This window comes from Cnephaeus nilssonii, assembly GCF_951640355.1.
Source record: "Cnephaeus nilssonii genome assembly, chromosome: 20".
NCBI classification, from domain to species: Eukaryota; Metazoa; Chordata; class Mammalia; order Chiroptera; family Vespertilionidae; genus Cnephaeus; species Cnephaeus nilssonii.
This window is the reverse complement of record NC_137091.1, coordinates 43,882,617-43,910,057: the sequence shown is the minus strand read 5'-3', so window position 1 is coordinate 43,910,057 and position 27,441 is coordinate 43,882,617. Positions and strand designations below refer to the sequence as shown.

The 27,441-nt window shown below is 55.8% G+C and overlaps 1 protein-coding gene across 1 annotated transcript; it reads left to right on the top strand.

Moving 5' to 3' along the window:
* Nucleotides 1–3,018: 3,018 nt before the first annotated feature.
* On the top strand, nt 3,019–27,441 carry ODAD1 (outer dynein arm docking complex subunit 1; the record flags this gene model as incomplete). The annotated part of the gene is made up of 13 exons (XM_079759812.1): nt 3,019–3,107; nt 3,332–3,521; nt 14,592–14,714; nt 15,069–15,182; nt 17,103–17,170; nt 21,450–21,637; nt 21,837–21,971; nt 22,780–22,862; nt 22,939–23,107; nt 26,210–26,373; nt 26,482–26,585; nt 26,821–26,899; nt 26,980–27,441. Exons 1-13 carry the CDS (start codon nt 3,049–3,051, stop codon nt 27,439–27,441), a joined length of 1,938 nt encoding a protein of 645 aa, XP_079615938.1. The 5' UTR covers nt 3,019–3,048.

Sequence of the window (27,441 nt, the reverse complement as noted above, 5' to 3'; positions counted from 1 at the left end):
GGGCCTTCCAGACGTTTCCCTCGCAGGCCTGCCATCGCTGGCTCTTTCAGCTCCTGCCTCCCACTCCCGGGTACACACACCCCGCTTCTCAGGCCCGTGCACGCAGGTTGGCCACTCCGACCACCCACAGGTCCAGCCAGAGCGCCAGCCGGTTAGCCCCGTCCCATCAAGTCTTGGGAACGGGTGTCCTTCCAGCGTCCTCTCTCCAGGCTCCTCGCCGGTTCTTCCAGGCACGCCCCTAGCTGGCCCCTGACGCCCCGCCCTCCTCAGGTACCCTGCCCCCACCCCTCACCGCCGCAACCCTCGCAGAGCCTTCCAGCTCCGCCCCTCAACACTTCCCAGCCCGCCCCTCAACCCACCCCAGCCCCGCCTCTCAACCCACCCCAGCCCCGCCTCTCAACCCATCCCAGCCCGCTCCTCAACCCATCCCAGCCCCGCCCCTCAACCAATCCCAGCCCCGCCCCGCCCCTCAACACCTCCCGTCCCGCCCCTCAACCCATCCCAGCCCCGCCCCTCAACCCACCCCAGCCCCGCCCTCCACTCCTGTCAGTCCCGCCCCTCAACCAATCCCAGCCCCTCCCCTCAACCCATCCCAGCCCCGCCCCTCAACCCACCCCTGTCCCGCCCTCCAAGCCTGCCAGCCCCGCCCCTCAACCCAGCCCAGCCCCGCCCCTCAACGCCTCCCAGCCCGCCCCTCAACCCATCCCAGCCCCGCCCCTCAACCCACCCCAGCCCTGCCCTCCACTCCTGCCAGCCCCGCCCCTCAACCAATCCCAGCCCCGCCCCTCAACCCATCCCAGCCCCGCCCCTCAACCCACCCCAGCCCCGCCCTCCACTCCTGTCAGTCCCGCCCCTCAACCAATCCCAGCCCCGCCCCTCAACCCATCCCAGCCCCGTCCCTCAACCCACCCAGCCCCGCCCCTCAACGCCTGCTGGCACCGCCCCTCAACGCCTGCCGGCACCGCCCCTCGCCGGGCTCCTGTTCAAACCCCCGAAGATCCCAGCTCGTCTTCTCCCCGCCTCCTTGGCCAAGCCTTCCAGTTTCCCCTCCCACGACCTCTCCTTGGTCCTGGTCCCGCCCCGGCCGCTGTCCTCAGGCCTCATTGGCCCCTCATCTCCCCAGTAACCAAACCACAACAGTGAGCTAGGAGCACCAAGGATGGACAGGTTAGGCATTCCACCAGGTAGGGACTGGGGCTCACGCTGCACAGGGTTCCCTTTCCTCTGTGATTCCTCCCCCAAACAGCCCGCCTCAGAGGCGTCGAGAGCCGAGGGGACCGCCCGACTGGCGTGGCTCAGCAGTTGAGCGTCGACCTATGAACCAGGAGATCACGGTTCGATTCCCGGTCAGGACACATGCCTGGGTTGTGGGTTCGCTATCCAGTGTGGGGCGTGCAGGAGGCAGGAGGCAGCCGATCAATGATTCTCATCATTGATGTTTCTATCTCTCTCTCCCTCTCCTCTCTGAAATCAATAAAAATATATTTAAAAAATAAAGCCCAGGGGACCTGTATCCCTGCCAGAGGCCAGAGTCAGAGCCGCGATGCAAGACAGAATGTAAGAGGCAGGAGGGTGAGAGGAGTGTGGGGAGAGGCCTGAGAGGTGTGCCCCTCCAATCCATTGGAGGAATTGAGAGTCAGAGAGAGGCCAGAGCTGGTTCTGGGGTCACCTTCTCATTCCTAGTCCCTAGCTCATTGCCCACCTCCTCCCCACCCTCTCCCGCTCGCTCTCTGCCTGAAGAGGTGGGTCCTGTGTCGCCTCTACAGGATACTCACAATCTTTGGCTAAGATGGCTACACTGAGCACCCGCTCCGAGGAAGGAAGCGAGGCCTTCCAGGAAGCACTAGGTAATTCATACGTTCCTTACTCCTCTCATTCTTTTCCTGGGTTTCCCCAGGTTTCGGGTCCTGTGCTGCAGGGCTGTGGGGACAGGGAGGCCTCCCAGGAGCGCCCTCTAGGGGGGGGGCAGCGCATGTGTGAGAATGGAGGGGGAGCTGGGCATAGGTGTGGGCAAAGCCTGGAGAGGGGGGTGGGCCAGGCGGACTTCCTGCAGGAGGGGACGTGTGAGTGGGGCCCAGAGTTCCCCAGAATTACCAAGGGGGGAAGGAAGGGGAGCGTTTCAGCAGGGAGAGCAGCCTGCGGCGACAGCAGCGTTTCTCCACCTCTGCACTGCTGACACTTGGGCTCAGACAGTCCTTTGTTGTGGGGGCTGCCTCTCCCCACTTCCATGCCAGGACCACCCTCTGCACCTCCCCCACCCCCACATCGCGGCAATCAGAAATGTCTCCAGACATTGCCCAATGTCCACGGGGGATGGAATCGCTCCAGGGGGAGAGCCACTGGGCCGTGGTGGGGGGTGGCGAGCTGGTGGAGGAGACTTGGAGAGGAGGGTAGGGTCAGGTCATGTGGGGCCTTGAACACCAGGCTGAGGGGCTAGGATTTGGTCCTGAGGGCGCTGGGGCAAGGGAGAGGCAGGGTCCACTCTGGTTGTAGAAAGGCAAGGCCCTCTGGGGCTGTGTGAGGGGAGTCTGGGAGGTGGGGGAGGAGGCTGGGGCGATGGTCCAGACAGGAGGGGATGAGGCCTGGGCCTAGGAGACGGGCTGAGAAGGAGGAGGCGGGAGAATGGGACTGAGGATGGCTGCGCAGTGAAGGCTGAAGGCGAGGGAGGGAGCAGGAATGCAGCTCTGGTCACCTTCCTCCGCTCCCCCAAGTTCCAGTCTGGTGCGGTGGGTCCCTGAGGACTACCAGGCCTTCCAGGAGCGCCCTCTAGTGGGTTTAGTGGGTAAAGTCTCCAGGTCAGCTTGGGGTACAGTGGAGTTTGAAGGGGTGAGAAAGCTTGAGGCAGTCCTAGCGGGGTGCTGGAGACTGGGTCTTCAGTTGAGTTGCAGCTTGTGAGATCCTAAGGGATCCAGGATTCCTAGGTCCTGGCGGGGAAGGGGCCAGGGTCTGGATTCCCGCTGAGTGTCTTGCCTGCACCCCCCCCCCCCCCCCCCCCCCCCGCCCTCAGTGGATTGGGAGCTGAGCCGCCTGCAGCGACAGTACAAAGTGATGGAGGTTGAAAGGCGGGCCTACAGCAAGGAAGTCCACCAGCGCATCAATAAGCAACTGTGAGCCAAGTGCCTGCGTGTGTGTGTGTGGGGGGGGGGGGGGGGGGGGAGGGCTGTTAAAGAGGCTGGGGGCCGGAATCTTGGGTCCGATGAGGAGGCAGGCCCAGTGTGTCTGGCCTTTATTGATGCTGAGCTCTGCTCCTTCCCGGCCGCCTCCCTTCCCCCCCTCCACCCCCCCCTCCCTTCCCCCCTTCCACCCCCCCCCCCCCCCCCCCCCCGGACAGCGAGGAGATCCAGCGCCTACAAGATGTACGGAACAAGCTGCAGGTGCAGATCGGCATTGCCCAGAGCCAGGTCAAGCGTCTGCGGGACAACGAGAGGCTGGAGAACATGAGCCACCTGCTGAAGTGCCGGGCCCAGGTGCAGGCCGAGGTCAAGGAGCTGCAGGACCAGACCCGAGCCCTGGACAGGAAGGTGGGTTCTGAGACCAGGCTCTGTGGATCCTACTCAGGGGCCAATGCCTTCACCGCTCTGAGCCTCAGCTTCCTCCGAAAAACTGGGTCGTGGAAAGCAGGCGCCTGGGAGAGCGGTGCTGGGGCTCCCCGGGTGGGGGTGGGGGACATATGGGTGTTTAGGAATGAGCACAGTCCCAGGTGCTCGGGGGCTGGGGCAGCGAAGGGGAAAGGCCCGCCTTCTGGAGTTGGCGAAACCTGCATTGGCATCCCAGTCCTGCCTCAGCAGAGCTGCGTGCCCACGGGCAGGTGTTGGCCTCTCTGGACCCTAGTTCCTTCATCTGCCAGAAGAGGGTGTTGGTAATGGAGCGAGGTCTAGACAGGTGTCCAATCCCATCTGTCTCAAGGTCTTGCTATTTGACCTTGGACTTTTCGATGCCAGTGTTCTTCCACGTTTTTATGACCGTGATTGGATTCCTGTGGAGTCCCTTGCCTGGCCCCGCCCTCCGTGGATTGGGAGCTGAGCTGATTGGGAGCTGAGCTGAGGGCAGCGACAGTGCACAGTGATGGAGGGTGGAAGGGGCCTCCAGCAAGGAAGCCCACCAGATGCACGTGGCTATAAACATACACACAGATATGTATCTGAGACAGAAGTTTAGTCAAATCCTGCTTTTTTTCTATGTGGGATTCATTGTCATTTTTTTTTTTCTACTCTTCACGAAAAAAGTCGCTTGCACCCTGGACGGTGTCGCTCAGTGGTGAGAACATCGGCCTGAGTACCAAAGGGTCTTGGGTTTGATTCCTGGTCAAGGGACAGACCTGGGGTATAGGTCTGGGGTATCAGGATGAGAGTGGGAGGCAATGAATTGATGTCTCTCTCTCTCACATCAATGTTTCTCTCACTCCTCCTCCTCCCTCCCTTCTACTCTCTCTAAAAAGCAATGGAAAATATATCCCGGGGTGAGGATTAACAACAACAAAAGTGGTTAGGCTAGACCAGTGGGTGGCAAACCGTGGCTCGCGAGCCACATGCGGCTCTTTGGCCCCTCGAGTGTTCTAAAGCCACTTCTTCAAAATAGACTCGCCCAGGCCGAAAACCGACTTCTGCGCATGGGCCACAAAGTTTCAATCGCCCTGTACGTGCGCGCCCACACGTGGTATTTTGTGGAAGAGCCACACTCAAGGGGCCAAAGAGCCGCATGTGGCTCGTGAGCCGCGGTTTGCCGACCACAGGGCTAGACTAAGGGATTTCTTGCACAGTATGGGATCACAAACAGGTGGTTGAAATGCATGTGTCTTGGTCGTCTGCATTCGTTTCCTATTGCTGCTGTAACAAATGATCATCAACTGGATGACTTAAAATGATACACATCGCCCGGCCAGTGTGGCTTGGTGGTTGACCATCGATACCCATGAACCAGGAGGTCACGGTTCAATTCCCGGTCAGGGCACATGCCCAGGTTGTGGGCTCCATCCCCAGTGTGGGGCGTGCAGGAGGCAGCCGATCAATGATTCTCTCTCATCATTGATGTTTCTATCTCTCTCTCCCTCTCCTTTCCTCTCTGAAATCCATAAAAATATATTTTAAAAAATCATACACAGCCCTAGCTGGTTTGCCTCAATGAGTAGAGCGTCGGCCTGCGGACTGAAGGGTCCCAGAATCGATTCCAGTCAAGGGCATGTACCTTGGTTGCAGGCACATCCCCAGTAGGGGGCGTGCAGGAGGCAGCTGATCGATGTTTCTCTCTATCCCTCTCCCTTCCTCTCTGTAAAAAATCAAATATATATATATGAAATCTAGAAAAATGTACAAAACTTCTATGGGGTAAATTATAAATTTTATTGATACAAAAGAAGAATTTAATAAATGGATTGGGAGAGTTAGTGTTATAAAAGGTCAGATCTCCAAACAGATTTATACATTCAATGTAATCCCAGTCAAAGTACTAAAAGCTTTTTTTTTTTTTAAGTATGGAACTGACTAGCATCTTCTAAGCTTTATATGGAAGTGCAATGAAACAGTACGACTAATATTGCCTGAAAAGAAGAACAATGTAGAAGGATTTGTTCTACCAGTTATCAAGACTTTTTGTACAATTCTTCTAAGTGATGCAGGGCAAGTCAAATGGGTCAGCAGCACAGGATAGAGATCCCCAAAAGAGACTTATGTGGACACTTGACATTTGACTTCAGGAAATGGGAAAAGGAGGACAGTGTGGATGTCCTCACACTCTGAACCCCTAAAACTAATCCCAGATGGATCAAAGGTCTAAATGTGGGGACGTGAGGGGGAATTTCTCAAGTTATAGAAATCTCTACTTATAAAGGAAAAGGTCGATATATCTCATAATTTTAAAGTTAACAACATCTGCCAAAAGAACCAAAAAGAGTGTGCAAAGTCAGTCTAGGAAATGGAAGGTTATTTGCCACACATACAGCCGACAAGGGACTGTTACAAATCATTAAAGAGTAAGCACATTTTTTTTTTATTTTAAGGAAAGCCAAAGAATTTGAGCTGACACATCACACAGTAAGAAATTCCAATGCCCAGCCCTAACCGGTTTGGCTCAGTGGATAGAGCGTCAGCCTGAGGACTGAAGGGTCCCAGGTTCGATTCTGGTCAAGGGCATGTACCTTGGTTGCAGGCACATCCCCAGTGGGGGTGTGCAGGAGGCAGCTGATCAATGTTTCTCTCTCATCGATGTTTCTAACTCTCTGTCCCGCTCCCTTCCTCTCTGTAAAAAAAATCAATAAAATATATTTTTTTTTTAAAAAAGAAAGAAATTCCAATGCCCAATAAATGTAGGAATTACTCATCACTCATTAGTCATCCGAGAAAGGAAAAGGGAAATCATGAGAGACCATCAAACAGTCATTGGGTTTTCAAAAACTAGTGTCTGAAAATACCACGTGTTGGGGAGCAGTGGAGAGCAATGGGAACTCTTACAAGCTGTTGGTGAGAGTATACATTGTCGTGTGTGTGTGTGTGTGTGTGTGTGTGTGTGTGTGTGTGTGTGTGTTTTAAATATATTTTATTGATTTTTTTACAGAGAGGAAGGGAGAGGGATGGAGAGTTAGAAACATCGATCAGCTGCCTCCTGCACACCTCCTACTGGGGATGTGCCCACAACCAAGGTACATGCCCTTGACCGGAATCGAACCTGGGACCCTTGAGTCCACAGGCTGACGCTCTATCCACTGAGCCAAACCAGTTAGGGCTGTCATGTGTGTTTTGGAAAGTTTCCCTCCTATTATCTACTAGAGGCCCGGCGCACGAAATTCGTGTGCGGATAGTCCATAGGCCTGGCCTGCGATCAGGGCCATCTTCCCCGGCTGCCTGCAGCCAGCCCCACCCCCCACTTCCACCCACCCCCAGTTCCCCGTTCACCATCAGGTGATCAAGCCTACCGGCCGGCCAGGGGGAGGAACCAAGAGGTCAACCGTTCTACCCGCTCACCAGCCCTGCCCCCACCGCAGGTTGCCCTCTGTGTGTGGGGTGACTGGCGGGACGGGGGCCTTGGCCTGGTCCCACCCCCATCCCCCCGCCACCCACCCTCGGTTCCCCACTCACCATTGGGCGATCGGAGCCTGCCGGCCGGGGGAAAGGGACCGAGAGGTGGTCAGTGCGCCTCCTAGTGACTGGTCCAGTGGTCGATCTGGTTGTTCTGCCGCTAGGGTCAATTTGCATATTACCCTTTTATTATAGAGGATTACATTTGAAGATAGACATGCCCTGCGATCCAGGGTTGCATCCACTGGACACAGTCCCCAGAAAGCAGTCTTGGGATCCAGGAGGCTATAATTTGGCACCAGGTTCACTTAACTTTGTAGAAGGATGGAGGACAAGAAACAACGGCATCTTAGCAGGACAGCATCAAACACATCTTTGTTGAGGGTCCAGGGCTGCTGCTCAGCACCTCCAGGTGGCTGATACCACACGAGGGGGCAGGTGTTGCCTACCCTGGCTTAGGGAAGCTTCATGCACAAGAGGAACCATTTCTCTCTCTCCCTTTTTGATACTCACCCAAGGATATTTTCCATGGATTTTTAGAGAGAGTAGAAGGGAGGGGAGAGATAGAGGGAGAGAAACATCGATGTGAGAGAGACACCTGGGTTGGCTACCTCCCGCACATGCCCCCCAACCAGAGCTAGGATCGAGCCTGCAACTGAGGTATGTGCCCTTGACCGCAATTGAACCCGCAACTCTTCAGTCCGCGGGCCAATGCTGTATCCACTGAGCCAAAGGGGCTCTGGCGAGGGGCCACCTCTTGAGGGTAGCTTCCAAGCCCCGCCAGGAGCATCCTCAGTCGTAAGAAATGCCCCACAGAGAAATCAGGTTTCTATTCCGTCTCAGTCACATGGGCCCAGGGGACCCATGAACCCACTCACAGTCCTTCCAGGGGTCATTTTAATAATGAACATCGTTGCCTGGGAACACAGCCGGCACTCCCTATGCACCTTAACCCAGTAGGTTTCCATGGAAACAGTGCTGGAAGAAAGTAAACCAAAGTCATCTTCCAATAGAAAACAGGGTTATCTGTAGTTTTTTTCTCCCACCCAGCAACTACACTTCTGAGTCTAGATACACTTCAGGATCCATGTAAAAGGATGTTGACAGAAGCATTATTCATGCAACCAGCTTCAAACTGGAAACAACCGAATGCCCATCAATATTGAGGGAATAAATACATTCATGAAATAGTATACAACAGCAAAAAATGAACGACTCACAATTATACACAGCAACAAGGATGCATTTCACATTTGAAGGAAGCAAGCAAACTATGTAGGTAGCATTATTTCATTCAATTTTTAAAAATATATTTTTATTGATTTCAGAGAGGAAGGGAGAGGGAGAAAGAGATAGAAACATCAGTTATGAGAGAGAATATTGATTGGCTGACTCCTGCATGCCTGCCCCCCACTGGGGATCGAGCCCACAACCTGGGCATGTGCCCTGACCAGGTATCAAACCGGTGACCTCTTGGTTCCTGGGTAGATGCTCAACCGCTGAGCTACACCTAGCTGGGCTCAAACTTTTTAAAAAAATATATTTTTATTGATTTCAGAGAGGAAGGGAGAGGGAGAAAGAGATAGAAACATCAATAATGAGAGAGCATCATTGATCAGCTGCCTCCTGCACGCCCCCACTGGGGATCAAGCCCGCAACCCAGGCATGTGCCCTTGACTGGAATCAAACCCGCAACCCTTCAGTCCGCAGGCCAACGCTCTATCCACTGAGCCAAGCCAGCCAGGGCCAAATCAAACTTTTGATAAAACAATAAAAAAAAGTTTAAAAATCAATTTCACTTAAGGAAACAAAATAATGACCTCCACCCCCAAAAGATGCCAACGTCCTAATCTCCGGAACCTGTGCATGGCAAAAGACTGCAGATATGATTAAGGATTTTGAAATGGGGAGATCATCCTGGATTCTCTGGGTGGGCCCAATGTAATCACATGTGCCCTTAAAAGAGACGAGCAGGAAGTTCAGAATCAGAGAAAATGGCGTGATGACGGAGAGCAGGTATAACAACACAGAAGTCGAGGGTGGAGTGGTCACGAGCCCAGGAATCCAGCCTCTGGCAGCTGGAAAAGGCCAGAAACAAGTCCTCCCTCGGAGCCTCCAGAGGGAACACGGCCCAGCTGACACCCTATTTTTTAACCCAGTGAAACTGATCTCAGACCTCTGACCCCCAGGCAGGGGATCGGGGGTGCTTCCTTACAGCAGCAACAGGAACCGACACAGGCGAGTGGCACCGCTGTGGAGAGGAAGGTGGTAGTGATGCGAAGCGGACGGCTACAGTGTTGTCCTCGAATTCTTGACCTGGGTGGTGGCTCAAGGATGTTCACTTAAAAAAAATAATAATAAAAAAAAAATATATATATATATATATATATATATATATATATATCTCCTATATAATAAAGATGTAATATGCAAATGGTCACTATGCTGTGAAGCATAATGACCGACCGAGTAACGACAGGATCACGGATTAGCAGGAGGGTGGGGCAGCGAGCTACAAGCAGGTGGTACAGAGCTACAGGAGTGGGCAGGGCAGCAAGCTATGAGGGAGGAGCAGGGGGTGGAGGGAGTTACAGGAGGGTGGGGCAGTGGGCAGAGAGCTACTGGAGGGCGGCAGCGAGCTACTGGCCAGCTACTGGTGCAGGAATTCATGCGCAGGGCTACTAGTGTGTGTGTGTATGTATATATATATATATATATATATATATATATATATATAGAGAGAGAGAGAGAGAGAGAGAGAGAGAGAGAGAGCGAGCCCTGGCTGGTGTTGCTCAGTGGTTAGATCATCAGACAGCACACTATAGAGTCTTGGGTACCTGGTTGCAGGTTGGATCCCCACCCCTGGGCAGGTAGGGGAGTGTGTGGGAGGCAACCAATTGATGTGTCTTTCTCATATCATGTTTCTCTCTCTCTTTTCCCTTCTACTCTCACTAAGAATCAATGAAAAAATATCCTCACTCCTTGGGTGAGGATTTATATATAAGTATATATAGTACATACAGGATCTGTGCACTTTTCTCTGTACAAAAACATTTTTAAAAGGAAAGATGATATTAACCATCATAGCCCTAAAGGTGAAACCTAAAACTATAAGATTTCTAAAAGAAACATAAGAGAAAATCTTTGTGAGCTTGGGTTAGGCAAAGGTTTCTTGGATAGAATACCAAAAGCATGAGCCATAAAGGGACAAATGGACACGTTAGACTCCATAGAATTTTAAAAGTTCTTCTTTTCTCTAAAGGTATTTTGTCCACACTGGAAGAAAATATTTTCAAAGCACATTTATGATTAAAAAACCCAAAAACTTGCCCTCAAGTTTTTGGGTTTTTTAATCATAAATGTGATTTGGCTCAGTGGATAGAGCATCGGCCTGCGGACTGAAGGGTCACAGGTTCGATTCCAGTCAAAGGCATGTACCTTGGTTGCAGGCTCGATCCCTGGCCCCGGATGCAGCCAATTGATGTGTCTCTCTCACATCGATATCTGTCTCTCTCTGTTTCTCCCCCTCCACTCTCTGTAAAATTAATAGGGAAAATAGGATTAACAAAAAACAAACAGACAAACAAACAAACAAACCAAAAACTTGTATCCAGAATATATTAGGAACTCTCAAACTCAATGTGAAAACAAGCAAACCAGTAGGAAAAATGGACAAAAGACTTGAAAAGACAGTTCACCAAATCTATACTAGTAAAACTCTAGAAAAAATGCCGAGTAATCTGTAGAGGCAGAAAATGCATGGGGGAGGGGTTGGGGGAGGGGCTAAAGAAGGAAGTGGGGGAAGAGGAAGGACAAAGGGGCACAGGGAACCTTTTGCGGGTGATGGATATTTCACTCTGTAGGCAGTTTTATTGTATGTCTTTTATACTCAGCAAAGCTGATAAAAAAAAAAAATCCCTACCTCACACCACATAAACACATAAATTCTTGCCCCAACCGGTTTGGCTCAGTGGATAGAGTGTCAGCCTGTGGACCGAAGGGTCCCAGGTTCGATTCCAGTCAAGGGCATATACCTTGGTTGTGGGCACATCCCCAGTAGGGGGTGTGCAGGAGGCGGCTGATCGATGTTTCTCTCTCATCGATGTTTCTAACTCTCTATCCCTCTCCCTTCCTCTCTGTAAAAAAATCAATAAAATATATTTAAAAAACACACATAAATTCTAGTGTGATTAGGGACCCAAATATGAAAAGCAAAATTTGAATACTTTTAAAAGTTGGAAGAACGTGTTTTCTAATCTTGGGAAGAATTTCTTGAAAGAGTGGCCCCTAGATTTTCTTTGTTCCTGGAACCTTGATTTTTTTTAGCATCCCAGAGAAACCTCTAACAGTCAGAGGTGCGCTGGGAAACCAGCAATTTTGGGGGGAAATCGCCAGACCCATCTCGGCTGTGCTGAACATACCCTAAGGTGACCCCCTGATTGCTGTGAGTCACACGCCTGTGTAATCCCTTCCCCTTCAGTTTGGGCAGGCCCTGAAACTGGCTTCTAGCACAGTGATGGGGTGTCACCCTTGATTAGGTCATGTTTTATATCACTCACCTTCGTAGACTGAAGAGAGACACTTCCCTGCTGGCCGTGGAGAGGACCACAGGGCAGGGACCTTCCCGGGACTCCGAGAAGCTGAGGACCGCGATCTACAGCCGCGTGGAACTGAATTCCGCCACCAACCACCGGGCGAGTCCCAGCTGAGACCACAGCCCCGGCGGACACTGGATGGCAGCTCTGTAAGAGCCCGAGTAGAGGATAGAGCTGCGCTGTGTCGGGCCTCTGACCCATGGAAACTTGGAGATCATAAGTTTGTGTTAATTTGTTATGCAGATATAGAAAAGGACGCTCAATGGCAAGCTACCAGCAATTTAACTCATGACATTCCTGAATATGTAACCATCAGCCCCCAAGTGCTGTCCCCAGGGGCTCATCCCATTTAAGTAGTTTGGACCAGCCAACCCAGTAAGTGGTCGTGTCCTCACAACCTAGAGACCATTAGAAAATAATATGTGTTTCATCCTCCAAAGCCACAGCTACCTGCCCGAGGGATGTTGATGCCCATTGGGCGCTGAAGTCGGATTGGACAAGGCTAACCTCGTTCTGTCGACGTCTGTGCGGTACTTGCGTTCTAAAAAATTTAAAATCTTACTGGGGTCATCGTAGCTCCATGTGCAGTTGGGAGAAATAACACAGAGAGAGTCTCTGTGTAATTTGCCCACTTTCTCCCAATGGTAACATTTTGGGGTATTTGATTTTTATCACAGCAACTACCAACAACTGTCTCACACATACAGAAGGCCAAGAGGCATATGACAACATGCTCAAAATCACCCATCATTCCAGAGATGCAAATCAAAACAACAATGAGGTACCACCTCACACCTGTCAGAACGGCCATCATCAACAAATCAACAAATGACAAGTGCTGGCGAGGATGCTGAGAAAAAGGAACCCTCGTGCACTGCTGGTGGGAATGCAGACTGGTGCAGCCACTGTGGAGAACAGTATGGAGTTTCCTCAAAAACTAAAAATGGAACTCCCATTTGACCCAGTAATCCCGCTTCTAGGAATATATCCCAAGAAACCAGAAGCACCAATCAGAAAGAACATATGCACCCCTATGTTCATAGCAGCACAATTCACCATAGCTAAGATTTGGAAACAGCCTAAGTGCCCATCAGCAGATGAGTGGATTAAAAAACTGTGGTACATATACACAATGGAATACTACGCTGCTGTAAAAAAGAAGGAACTCTTACCATTTGCAACAGCATGGGGGGACCCGGAGAGCATTATGCTAAGTGAAATAAGCCAGTTACAGAAAGATAAGTACCACAGGATCGCCCTCACGTGTGGAATATAATGAACAACATAAACTGATGAACAAAAACAGATCCCGAGACACAGAACCATCAAACAGACCATCAAACCTCAGAGGGAAGGCAGGGGAGGGGGGACAGGGTGGGGTGTCAGCGGGTAAGAGATCAACCAAAGAACGTGTATGCATATAAGCATCACCAATGGACACAGACAATAGAGGGGGTGAAGGCCGGCTGGGAGAGGACAATGGAGGGAAAAGGGAACACAGGTAATACTTCCAACAATAAAGAATTTTTTAAAAATTAAAGAGACAGTTTCACAAAGATGTGACATCATCGAGATAACCACAGCACCAGCTCCTGCTGAGCCGGCGAGCGGCCCTGAACTGGTAGTTCCCGTGGTGTCTGACCCGTGACCATGTGTTTCCTCGACAACTGAGCCCGCCCCGTGGCGCCCCCTTGGTGCTGGCTGCGGCGCTGACGGGCGGGATGACAGGAATGGATGGTCTCTCAGTTCTGGAGGCCGGAAGTCCAAGATCAAGGTGTCGGCAGCCCTGGTTTCTGCTGAGGCTGGGAGGGAGGACCCGGTTCATGCCTCTCCCCGGCTCTGCGGTTTGCTGGCAGCCTTTGGCGTTCGTGGCGTGTGGAAGCATCACCCCGATCTTTGCCTGTGTGCTCACCTGTCGTTCTCCCTGTGCATGCCTGTGTGTGCAAATGTCCCCCCTTTTTTTATAGACATTTTTATTGATTTCAGAGAGGGAGAGAGAGACAGAAACATCAATGATGAGAGAGAATCATCGATCGGCTGCCTCCCACACGCCCCCACTGGGGATCCAGCCCGCAACCCGGGCATGTGCCCTTGACCGGAACCAAACCCGGGACCCCATCAGTCCGCAGGCCGGTGCTCTATCCACTGAGCCAAACCAGCCAGGGCCAAATGTCTCCTTTCTATGAAGACACCAGTGCTATTGGATGAGGCCCACCCTCAGGACCTCATTTTAGCTTGCGTACCTCTGAGCGATCCTGGCTCCTGCTGAGGTCACATTCCGAGGTCTTGGAGATTAGCCCTTCGACACATAAATTCTGCGGAACACGGGCAACCTAGACTAGCGCACAGCCTTAAGCAACGCTTGAGTTCACGCAGTCTGCACGTTTTGTTCAGACCTATTCCGTGCCAGGCAGAAAAGAGACAAAAACCGGCCCCCTTGGAGCTTCCAGTCTAGTTGGGGAGACAGCTCACCCCACGTCAGTGAAGGTGAATAGGGAAGGGAGGACGGCTTGGCAGCCGGGTTCACACAGCAGACCCGGGGACTCTGCCGCCAGGAGGGCTGGTTCTCGCCATCTCGGCCTCTCGCCTCCACTCCGTCTGCTGGCCTCATTGTCCCAGGATGCTCGGTGCGGTGCGGACTGTGGCAGCGCCAGTCCTGGAGGCCATCCCCCAGCTCCTGCGTTTCCCCCAAATCCCAGGAGAGGGTGCGGGCTGGCTCCGCCCGGGCTACATGTCCCCCTTGTGGCCAGTCACTGCGGCTGTGCCAAGCTGGGTCCTGGGCTGGCAGGGCGGCTTGCTGTGGTTGGAAGCCAGATGCACGGGGAAGGTGGGGGGCTGTCCGCAGAAGGGCAGAGCAGAGGGCTGGGGCCACCCGGATGGCAGACACCAGCTATACTCCGCCACTCAGCCTCCCTCGCATCTCCTTCCGTGGTCTCGGTCTCTCCCACACCCAGCCCGCACACAGGTACCGCCCTCTCCCCTCCAGATCCAGGAGTGGGAGGCCCGGCTCTCTGCCTGCGGCAAGGATCCCAGGGCCCCCGGGGTCGTCCTGGACCAGAAGGCCAAGACCCGGAAGAGGATCAAGATCGTGGAAAACCAGCTGGACAGGGTGAGGGTCAGCCTCGTGGCTCTTTCCAGGCCTGACCTCTGGGGTTGGGGGAAGAATGAGCATGGGGTCAAGTTCTGGGAATGGGGGGCGGGGGCCAAGGAGGCCACGCAGATTCCCGGATGCGGGAAGGCCTGGATGCTGGGCTCCCTGACGGGGTCAGGAGACAGGATCCCGGAGGGATGGAGGGTCCCCCAGGGAAGGGAGACTGATGCTTGGACTCTTAACGTGGGGCTGGCCGATGCTCTCAGGACCCCCGCATGGGAAGCGGGCTCCCTATCTGAGTGTGGAGGAGGGTGGCAGGCCAGGCCTCAGACAGACTCCGGCATCCTGACCCACACCTGCCCCCACCCCCAGGTCACCTGTCGCTTTGACATCCAGCTGGTTCGGAACGCGGCCCTGCGGGAGGAGCTGGACCTGCTGCTGGTCCAGAGGAACCACTATCTGAACATAGACCGCAAGCTGCAGAAGGTCAGTGGCCCCCGACCCGGGACCCCCGGCCCGCTGGGGAGGAGGAGAGGCGGAGGGTCACCTGCTTTTTCCAGCACGCGGGCCTCGGGTACGAAATGGACGAAGCCACAGGCTTCCTTTCATTCAGAGGGAACGGAGACCCGGAAAGCGCTCCTCTAAACGAGAAAGCAGAGATGTCATTTTGACTATTATCACCCAGGGCAACCGCTGAGCGAGCCAAACCATTTACATCCCCCGGGTTTCTCAATAACCTTTGAAGTCCTTTGAAGAACCCTCCCTCCCTCCCTCCTCCCTCCCTTCCCTGCAAGAATAGGACAAAGAACTACATCTCCTCACCAAGACCCATCATTTGCCGCATTTCTCTGTGTAATTATTATCTCTACTGAAAATAGCTTATTTTTATATTGGCTGAACTATTTGAGGGCACACAGCAGGCAGACACTGTGTCTCTAAGTTCAGTGTGTATTTCCTAAAAACAAGGCCATTTCCTCCCCCTCCCCCACCCCTTTATCCTCACCCAGGGATATGTTTTTATTGATTTTGATATAGGAAGGGAGAGAGAGAGAGAAGCATCAATCAGTTGTCTCCCATACGAACCCCAACCAGGGATTGAACCCGAAACCTTTTTGATGTACAGGATGATGCTCTAACCAACTGAGCCACGGGCCGGGGCTTTTTTGTCTTTTATGTGGTTACTAGAGGCCCGGTGCATGGATTCATGCACTGGTGGGGTCCCTCTGCCTGGCCTGCGCCCTCTTGAAATCTGGGACCCCTCAGGGAATGTTGGATAGCCAGTTTCAGCCCGATCCCCACAAGCCCGATCCAGACAGGAGGGAGCCTGATCCTGTGCGTTGAGCATCTGCCCCCTGGTGGTCAGTGCATGTCATAACAACCGGTCGTTCGGTTGATCGGTCACTTAGGCTTTTATATATATAGATGCTCTTTGTTTGAAATACAGTTAGGCTCATTTGCTTCGGTTGTGTCCAGTTTTAGGTTGTATCTCACCCCTATCATTGTTGTTTTAGTTTTCTCTATGAATATGTAAAGCAGTAACAGGGTTCCCAAATCAAAATTACTCCAACAGGCATCCCAGGCCCAAACCATCTCCTCCCCTGTCTTCCACGTCGTCCCCGCCCAGACCCTGTGGTTTCCGGCTATCCGTCCTGGGTTTCTTTTTGCAAAAGTAAATGTGTGTGCATGTATATGTATATATGTATGCAGTATGTATATGGTTATGTATGTATGTGTGAATGTTTGTGCATTATTATTATTATTATTAAAAGAATAATTTATTGATTTTTAGAGAGGAAGGGAGAGAGAGAAATATAGATGTGAGAGCGCAACATTGATTGGCTGCCTCCTGCACGCCCCCCACCGGGCATCGGGCACGTGCCCTGACCGGGAATCCAACCTGCCACCTTTAGGTGCATGGGACGATACCCAACCAACTGAGCCACACCGGCCAGGGCTCTCTGTGTCTTATTAATACACACATGACATACTGTGTACACACATGTGTGTGTATGCACTAGTGTATGTGTGTCTATGTATATTGTATATGCATGAATACATAGACACATTGTACATGAGTGAAATTATATCATTGCCTCCCCTTCTTTCTCCGGAAAGAGCCCTTTTTACTCATAAACTGCAAAGACATTTCTGTGGAAGCAGAAAGCGGACGAGTGTGGTCACACGATGGAAGTCACACACACCGATGTCTGAGCCGGAGCAGCGGAGGTCGGTGCGCTCAGGCCTCCGGGCTCGGGGATCAGCCCTCGGCGTGGCAGCCGCTCATCCGCGGGGCTTCCCGCCCACTCCCCGCTCGTCAGGAAGCTCCGCATTCCCAGGCGCGGGGCTCCGCTTCTCCCGGGAAGCGCGGGCCGGGCCTGGGACAGTCCCTCGGCTTTGTTCCCGCAGGAGATGCAGTTCCTGCGGCACACGCTCAGCGCGCTCACGCTCTCCTCCATCTCCGCCTACTCCATCAGGTAGGGCCGCCCGGGCCGGGCGGCGCTCAGTCCACCGCTTTCATCAGGCAGTGGAGGGGGAAACGGGGGGCGGGGGGGGGGGGTTCTGAACCCAAGAGATGGACCATCAGAACCGACATTGTTTTTCTTAAGGCGGCCCCTTCTCTGGCGGCTCTGCCAGCAGCCTCGGGCGTGGTCCCGCCTCTGGGGCGTGAGTTCACCTCTTTGCCCCAGTCCATCCCTGGCTCGCTCGTAGGGACCTGGAGAGGAAGGCGTGAGACTGCACGTAGCTCACAGGGCACGGGGCCTGGGACGGCCAAGCAGCGGCCAACGGGAGTTGACAGGCACTCAGCCTCTGGGGGGGGGGCGGCCTCGGGCCCCCTCCAGGTCACTGAGCCCCGCCCTGGGGTCTGCGTCCAGATGGTTTCCTGCGTCTCCTCAGGGTCCCGTTTCTACCTCGTGACTGCCGCCTGCTCCTGGCTCATGATTCCTCCTGCCATCCGCTGGAGCCCAGTCTGTCTTGTGGTTTCTGGGATGTGTCAGGAGGCACAACCAAACTTGCCCGTTTTATTTATTTATTTTAAATGTATCTTTATTGATTTCAGAGAGGAAGGGGGAGGGAGAGAGATAGAAACATCACTGATGAGAGAGAATCATTGATCGGGTGCCTCCTGCACGCCCCATACTGGGGATCAAGCCTGCAACCTGGGCATGTGCCCTGATTGGGAATCGAACCGTGACCTCCTGGTGCATAGGTGGACACTCAACCACCGAGCTCTTTGGTTAATCTCTTCCCGCCCCCCACCCCTTCCCTCTGAGATTCGTCCGTCTGTTGCATGCTTCCATGTCTCTGGATCTGTTTTGCTAGTTTATTTTGTTCATTAGATCCCACATATGAGTGAGATCATGGGGTACTTGTCTTTCTCTGACTGGCTTATTTTACTAAGTATAATGCTCTCCAGGTCCCTCCAAGCTGTCTCAAAGGGTGAGAGATCCTTCTTTTTTACAGCTGCATAGTATTCCGTCGTGTAAACGTACCACAGCTTTTTTATCCACTCCTCGACTGATGGGCACTTGGGCTGTTTCCAGATCTTAGCGATTGTAAATAGCGCTATTGTGAACATAGGGGTGCATACATTCTTTCTGATGGGTGTTCGGGATTCTTAGGATATATTCCTAGAAGCGGGATCACTGGGTCAAATGGAAGTTCCATTTTTAAGTTTTTGAGGAAACTCCATACTGTTCTCCACAGTGGCTGCACCAGCCTGCATTCCCACCAGCCGTGCACGAGGGTTCCTTTTCTCCGCACCCTCGCCAGCACTTGCCGTTTGTTGATGTGCTGATGGTCGCCATTCTGACAGGGGTGAGGTGGCATCTCCTTGTCATTTTCAGTTGCATCTCTGTGGCGATCGGTGACCTTGAGCACCCTTTCACGCGCCTCTCGGCCATTTCCCGTCCTCTTTGGGGAAATGCCTAGTTCGGTCTTTTGCCCGTTTTTTAACTGGGGTGGTCTGCCTTCCTCTTGTTCAGTTGTATCAGCTCTTTATCTGGTGTGGAAGTTCACCCCTTATGGGATGTGTCATTGGCAAAGGTGTGGAACAGGACCTGTGGCTTCTCCCTCTGCGTGCTTCTCCTTTCAGCTTCTGGTCCCATTCTTAGCATTTCCCACTGAACTGCCCGAGGGAGAGAGTGCGATTGGCCGGCTCGTCTTCCGCGTGGGCCCACAGGCCATACCTGCTGGCCGGTCTGTGCTCGGCCAGGACCCAGGCCCCACCGCCCTCCCCACTGATGGCCCCAGGCAGCCCCGCTGGGTCAGGGGCCGGAGGTTTCAGCTAGCAGGCGGGCGGGTGTCATCACCGACACCTCCTGTCAGACCGGCGCTGTGTGCGGTGCTTCCTGACCGGGTGGCCTGGCCTGTCACTTCCCCTCTCTGAGCCTCCCCTGTGGCCCGGCAGTCACGATGGAGTCTGCCTCACGGGATGGTGTAGAGCTCCCCCTGCAGGGCCTGGATCTCAGGTGGTGGGGTTCCCTCTCCCCTGCCCCTCCGCTGGCATGGAGCCCAAGGCACAGAAAGAGCTGAGAGTCCTGATCCCCGAGGCGCTGCCACCAGAGGCAAGAGGGGGTCACCGGGCTGGGGCTGGGGGTGCCCGGCAGCCTTCCCGAGGAGGGGTGACCCGAGTAAGCCTTCCGGGACTCTGAACAGGGCACGAAGCTGGTGCTCTGGGTAAAGGCAACCGAAGTCGGCAACGGCGTGGAGGTGGGAACTGAACGGCCCGTGGGCAGGGACCCGAGCGGACTGGCCTGCTGGTCTCCCCACCTACCCCTCTGACTTTGACCCTGTGACCTGTGACTACGACAGACGGCTGTGCTACATTTTAAAGTCTAGCAGCTACGTCCTGGCCGGGTAGCTCAGTTGGTTAGAGCAGTGGTCGGCAAACCGCGGCTCGCGAGCCACATGCGGCTCTTTGGCCCCTTGAGTGTTCTAACGCCACTTCTTCAAAACAGACTCGCCCAGGCCGAAAACCGACTTCTGCGCATGGGCCACGAAGTTTCAATCGCACTGTACGTGCGCGCCCGCACGTGGTATTTTGTGGAAGAGCCACACTCAGGGGGCCAAAGAGCCGCGTGTGGCTCGCGAGCCGCGGTTTGCCAACCTCTGGGTTAGAGCATCGTCTCGGTACACCAAGGTTGTGGGTTTGACCTCCAGTCAGGGCACATACAAGAAGCAACCAATGAATGCATAAACAAGTGGAACGACAAATCAGTGTTTCTCTCTCTCAGATAAATAAATAAATTTTTATTTTATTTTTTAAATATATTTGTATTGATTTCAGAGGGGAAGGGAGAAGGAGAGAGAGAGAGAGAGAGAGAGAGAGAGAGGGAGAGAGAGAGATGGAAACATCAATGATGAGAGAGCATCATTGATCGCCTGCCTCCTGCATGCCCCCCACTGGGGATGGAGCCCTCAACTGGGGCATGTGCCTTTGACCAGAATCGAACCTGGGACCCTTCAGTCTGCAGGCTGTCGCTCTATCCACTGAGCCAAACCAGGCAGGGCTAAATAAATAAGTAAATACGTTTTTAAAAAGCAGCTTAGAAGCTGCATTTTCAGATGTGCAGCCAGGGGAGGCTCAGGGAGTGAGGCTTCTAGGGTCCCCAGAGTCCTAACAGGGCGTGTGCACAAGTGCTGGTGACATCACCTACCTGTCCAACGTGAGGTCCTGGGTGGCCCCAGCCCCTTACATTTCCAGCCACACGCCCCTCCCCCCCACCCACTCCAGCACCCTGACCTCATCACCTGCCTGTCCCCTTCGTGGCCTGAGTGTCTAAGTGTGCCACCCAGGCCAGCCTGCCCCCTCCCTCCTCCGCGCCCCCCCCCCCCCCCCCCCCCGTGCCAGGCACCGCGCAATAACGCCCGCCTCCGGGTGCCCCTGCGCACTGTTAGCCAAAGAGGAGCTTCAGGCTGTAATAAAGAACAGGAAGCTTTTATTTGAGCGAAAGGACTGCAATCAGGGAGACGCAGGTTCAGGCAGCAACTCAGTGGCTCTGGAGAGAACAAAGAAGGGCAGGTTTGGACCTCGAGGCAGAAGCCACAAAGCGTCCTTCTGGCACGCAGAGGCGGCGGGCTGGCTGGGCTCACGGCGCGGAGGGGAGGACACCCAGTCCCTATACCGGGTAGTCCGGCAGCAGCTGTTGCGCCAGGATGGCTGTGGCTCCGGGCTGTCTAAGGCTGCGTTTAGCTACAGGTTTAGCGACTTAATAGCCGCTCTGCGGACTGAGGCAGATGCGCCCGCCCCACTCCCCAACAGCCTCAGAGCCAACGTAAGAGGCTCCCTGAGCAAGGCCGGTTCCATTCACTTCACTGTTTCCATGATCAGCTTGTGGGCAAGGCCGTCAGCCCCCCCAGGCCCTGACCCCTGACCCACCTCGAGAACCTAGAAAGTTTTCTGTTTTTGTGACCTCAGGGTAACAGCAAACTGAGTCTACCCCATCCCTGGGGCCCCAGGTTGACCCCGCCCATCCACCCCCCAACCCCAGACTGCCCCCACCCATCCCTGGGACCCCTGGTTGACCCCGCCCCTCTCTGGAAAACCCAGGTTGACCCTGCCCCATCCACCCCCCAACCCCACACTGCATCCACCCACCCATCCCTGGGACCCCAGGTTGACCCCGCCCACCCCTGGGACCCCAGGTCGACCCCGCCCACCCCTGGGACCCCAGGTTGACCACGCCCACCCCTGGGACCCCCAAGTTGATTCTAATCCAGCCTCCAATCTCCCTGACCCGACCGGCCTGCCAGGGAGGAGGCGAAGACCAAGATGAGCATGCTGCGGGAGCGGGCCGACAAGGAGGGGGCCCAGAACGAGACGGAGGTGCAGACCTTGCAGCGGCAGATCGCGCACCTGGACCAGCTGCACCGCTTCCTGCAGCTCAAGAACCACGACCGGCAGCCGGACCCCGTCGTCCTGGAGAAGCGCGAGAAACGCGGTGAGGCCGGCCGCCCCGTCGGCCCCCCACCGGCCGGGCCGCGGAGAGGGGCGAGCGCCCGTCTCCAGGCCTCACGGCGCACGGCCGGGGCCCGCCTGCAGGGGGCGCCGGGGGGCAGGGGCCTGGGCTCATCTTCCAGGGGCCCTCGGGGGGCTGGTGGCCGCCGGGGACGCCCACCTCACTGCCCCTGTGCCCCCAGCCCGGGAGGTGGCCGAGGGCCTGCGGAAGACGTCGCAGGAGAAGCTGGTGTTGCGGTACGAGGACACCCTGAACAAACTGTTCCATCTGACCGGGGAGAGCGACCCGGACCTGCTGGTGGACAAGTACCTGGAGAGTGAGTGCCGCGCCGCCGGGAGGGGGCAGGCGCGGCCCGCGCACCCCGCTCCGTGCCGGTCACCGAGGGCCCTGGGGACCCTCCGCCTGCGGCCGCCTCCGCGCCCTCCCCCGTCTCTCTCCTCTGCATCGCTGTCCCTTCCGTGTCTGTATCGCTGTCTTTTTTGTTTTGTTGTTGTTTTAAATATATTTTTATTGATGTTCAGTGAGGAAGGGACAGGGAGAGAGAGATAGAAACATCAATGATGAGAGAGAATCATGGATCGGCTGCCTCCTGCACGCCCCCCACTGGGGATGGAGCCCGCAACCCGGGCATGTGCCCTTGACCAGGATCGAACCCGGAGACTCTCTGTCCACTGAGCCAAACCCGCGAGGGCTGTATGGCGGCTGTCCTTTTGTTTCTGTGGGGTTTCTCTGGGCTTGCCTGTCTCCTGCCTCCCCCGTGCCCCCTTCGCCTCCCCTCCCTGCCCCTGGGCCTGGGAATCGCTCTCCAATCTCCCCCTTCACCCTGCGCCTCCCCGGTGTCCCCGCCGCTGTCTGTCTCCCTCACTTCTACGTGTCTGTGTCTCCCCGGGTCTTTGGGACTCTCTCTGTGGCTCTTTCTCTCACTCCGACTTTCTGTTTGCCTCTCTGTGTCCCCTTTCTCTGCCTCTCCGTCTCGCCCCTGTGCTGTCTTCCTCTCTCTCTCTCTCTCTCTCTCTCTCTCTCTCTCTCTCTCTCTCTCTGTCCCGTGCGCCGCTCTCCGCTTCTGGTTCTGTGTCTTCCCGCGTCTCTGACTCTGCGTCCCGGACCCCGCCTTCCCCGCTCAGTGGAGGAGCGCAACTTCGCTGAGTTCAACTTCATCAACGAGCAGAACTCGGAGCTGGAGCGTCTGCGGGAGGAGATCCGGGAGGTGAGTGAGCCCCCGGCCTTGGCCCCTACCCCCTCCTCCGCGGGCAGCCGGGCCCAGCTTCGCCCTTGCCTCGCAGATGCGGGAGGCCATGAAGAGTGCGCGCACCGGCCACGCCGCCCGCCGGTCGCTGAAAGAGGAGCAGCAGGCTTCGGTGCTGGAGCAAATAGGGGAGGTGCGCTCTGAGGCCGACAGCCTCGAGGCCCGCGCCCAGAAACTGAGGGAGCAGGTGGAGAAGTTCAAGGCAGGTGAGCACCTGCCCCACCTCCTCACCTGGGCGGATGCGATGAGCATGCGGAGGGGCCAGGCCTCTGCTGGCCATTGGGAGGTTTCTAGGAGTTACTCTGTGCACTCACTCTTTCACCGCATACGCGTCATCCATCCATCCATCCATCCATCCATCCATCCATCATCCATCCATCCATCCATCCATCCATCCATCATCCATCCATCTAGTATCCATCCATCCATCCATCCATCCATCATCCATCCATCTAGTATCCATCCATCCATCCATCCATCATCCATCCATTTAGTATCCATCCATCCATCCATCCATCCATCCATCATCCATCTAGTATCCATCCATCCATCCATCCATCCATCATCCATCCATCTAGTATCCATCCATCCATCCATCCATCCATCTAGTATCCATCCATTCATCCATCCATCTAGTATTCATCCATCCATCCATCTAGTATCCATCCATCCATCCATCCATCCATCATCCATCCATTTAGTATCCATCCATCCATCCATCCATCCATCATCCATCTAGTATCCATCCATCCATCCATCCATCCATCCATCCATCATCCATCCATCTGGTATCCATCCATCCATCCATCCATCCATCTAGTATCCATCCATTCATCCATCCATCTAGTATTCATCCATCCATCCATCTAGTATCCATCCATCTAGTATCCATCCACTCATCCATCCATCTAGTATCCATCCATCCATCCATCCATCCATCTAGTATTCATCTATCCATTCATCCATCTAGTATCCATCCATCCATCTAGTATTCATCTATCCATTCATCCATCTAGTATCCATCCATCCATCTAGTATTCATCTATCCATTCATCCATCTAGTATCCATCCATCCATCTAGTATCCATCCATCCATCCATCCATCTAGTATCCATCCATCCATCTAGTATCCATCCAGTATTCATCCATCCATCCATCCATCCATCCAGTATTCATCCATCCATCCATCCATCCATCCAGTATCCATCCATCCATCCATCCATCCATCCATCTATCCAGTATTCATCCATCCATCCATCCATCCATCCATCCAGTATTCATCCATCCATCCATCCGCTCCTCCTCCTCCCAGTGCAGAGCACTCCAGAGCAGGCTGTCTGGGCTTGAATCCTAGCTCCACCATTTGTGGGCCTTGGTGTGTGGCCTCCTCTGTGGGATCCTCTCTGGAAACGCGATGCTGCGCCTACTTTGGAGGGCGGCCATGAGAATTAGATGGAAAGCTAAAGCTGGAGAGAGACAGAAAGGTGGCAGTGGTGATGGGGAGCAAGCAGGAAAGCCACCTCCTGGCGCACAGTAGGAGCTCAAGTAGTGGCAGACCCACCTTCCTGTGCTGAGTGATGAGACCTGCTGGGAGTGGCTGGGCGGAGCCTGACGTGGACACCCCGGGCACATGGAAGCAGGAGTGGGCCCCAACTCAGTGTGGAGTACGGGGCCGTCGTTTTGGGGGCCCACACAGAATGAAACTGTGGGGCCCCTTGCTAACAATTTGCCAAGGATTTCAAGGTGGCAACAGGGGAGCATCAGACCCAGTGCAGGGCCTTCTGAGCAGAGGGCCCCACGCCGCGGCTCCGGGGCACACCCAGGCCACGGCTCTGTGGGCACACCCAGGCCACGGCTCTGTGGGCACACCCAGGCCACGGCTCCGGGGCACACCCAGGCCACGGCTCTGTGGGCACACCCAGGCCACGGCTCTGTGGGCACACCCAGGCCATGGCTCTGTGGGGTGCCAGGGGAGGCCCCCTGGGAGCAGTGATGCTTGGGGCTGACCTGGAAGGATGAGCATTTAGCTGAAAAGCTGGGAGGGGGTGCTCCCCACAGGGGGGAGGGGAGGGACAGGGCCTAGAGGTGCATTGGTGACACGGGGTTCTCAGGGCAGAGGGGGGAATACAGGGTGGGGGTGGACGAGGGCCTGGTCCTGAAAGGATGCCAGGCTGAGGCGCTTCCTGGAGGTGCTGGGGGGGGGGGTGTGGAGGGTTGTGAGCAGGAGAGGGGGTGGGCAGGGAGGTCAGGGAGGAGGATGGGGAGGAGGGGCACAGGTATGAGACTGAAGGGCGGTGGGGATAAGGGACAGGTACGCTGGGGCTGGCCTGGTGAGGGTGAGGGCCCTCCCTGAGATGGGGAGCCGGGGCGAAGGAGTGCCGCGGGGAGGACCCTGAGCTCGGTGTGGGCTGGGGGTGCTCAGGGAGGACCCCAGGAGGAAACTGTCCGCATGAGCCTGGAGCTCGGGGCGAGGAGGCACAGGGACGCGGGTGGGGATGCCATGTGGCTGGGTGCAGACTTTTTAAAAATCCTCACCCGAGGATTTTAGGGTTTTTGTTGTTGTTGTTTTTAAATTGATTATTAGAGACAGGAGCATCGGTTGGTTGCCTCTCATACACGCCCCGACCAGGGATCAAACTGCAACCTTTTAAAAACTATAATCTCAGAGGGGGAAAGGGAGTGGGAGGGAGAGGTAGGAACATGGATGATGAGAGAGAATCATCGATCGGCTGCCTCCTGCACGTCCCCCACTGGGAAGCAAGCCTGCAACCCAGGCCTGTGCCCTGACCGGGAATCAAACCATAACCTCCTGGTTCATAGGTCAATGCTCAACCTCGCAACCTCGTGGGGTGTGGGACGGTGCTCTAACCACGGAGCCACCCGGCCAGGGCTGGTGCAGACTTTTGCCGTGGCTGCAGCGCCTTCATTAACAACAGCGGTTAACTAAGGGGACAGAGCAGGCCACGCACCGCCCGTCCTCTGAGCGGATCATGACAATGGCTCGCCCAAGGGGTGTGGGCACCTGGATATGAAAACAAAGCCAGCGCTGAGCTGCGGAACCCCATGGGGGTTGGGCCGTCCACTGAGCTGTGTGGGGGCTCCCAGGGAGGGTGCCTTCAGCTTGCCCCTGCCTCCCTCACTGTCTGCCCTCCGTGGTCCTGAGCCCTGTGCCCGGTGGACAGCGATGTCTGCCCTTGGGGACATCTTCGAGCCTCGCTCGCCGTCTCCACGAAGGAGAAGGCTGGCCGCAGCGGGCACCGGATTTGACAGCCTGTTCCCGCCCCCCGCCCGCCCCCCCCCCCCCCCAGGCATCCAGCAGCTCTTCACCAAGGCCCACTGCGACAACACCATCATCAACGACCTCCTGGGGGTCAAGACCTACATGCGAGACCGCGACATCGGCCTCTTCCTGGGCCTCATCGAGAAGCGGCTGGTGGAGCTGCTGACCGTGCAGGCCTACCAGGACGCCCAGGTCGGGCGGGGGGGGGGGGGGGGGCAGGGCTGCGGGGGGCAGGGAGCCCCAGCCCTGGAGGCCGGGGCGCGGGGTGGGCCTGGGCTGACCAGCGGCTCCTCCCTCCAGAGCTACACCACGTCCAGCTTGTCGATCGCCGCCCTCACGGTGCTGGGCCAGAGCCCCGAGGACCTCCCCAAGAAGGTGGCCCCGCCCCAGCTCCCCGACAACCTGTGAGCACAGGGCCGGAGGGGGAGGGGACCGCCGGCAGGCAGTGGCCTGGGGGGGCGGGGGGGGGGCTCTTTGGGACCAGAGGGAGGCTGTGGCTCTGGGGGAGTAGACCATGGAGTGGGTGCTTTGGGGCCAGAGGGGAGAGGGCCCTCCCGCGGGCAGAGCGCGGATACAGTCACACCGTCAGCCCCGCGTGGGTGCAGAATGCAGTCCCTTCCTGCCGCTCCCCTACTTTAGGGAAGAACCCCCAGGCTTTGAGGCCAAAGAAGACTATCCCCTGAGCAAGGAGGAGCTGCTGAGCTACGTGATGAAGTCGGTGAGAACGGAGAACCGGCAGCGGGGCGGGGGCGGGGCTCAGCCTCCTGGGCCCTCACTCCCCCCGCCCTCCCCTCGCAGATGGAGGCCCGGGAGCAGGCGCGGGAGCAGCACCTGAAGGAGCTGATGGAGATGGCGAAGAAGATGGACAGCAGCCCGCCCCTCACCCTCACGGCCACCCAGCGGGCCAGCTCGGGCACACCCCTGGCCATGAGCCCGAGCCTCGGCCCCGGCTCCGTCCTGAGCCACAGGACGAACGGCATCCTGGTGTCCAGCCGACCCACCAGCTCCAACGTCGGCCACGTCACCTTCGGCGACCCCAGCGCCATCGGCTCCGCCAGCGTCAGCCAGGTCTCCACGGGAGGCCGCGTCGCCTTCAGGCCCGTCAGCTCCAGCAGCTACCTGGGGTCCACCGGGTACCTGGAGTCCAGCGGGGGCCCCGAGAGCGCGGGCGGCCTGCCGAGCAAGGGCACCGGGTCCGAGTCGAGCCCTGGCCCCGCCTCCAGCGCCGGCCCCGGCTCCATGGCGAGCAAAGAGTCCTGA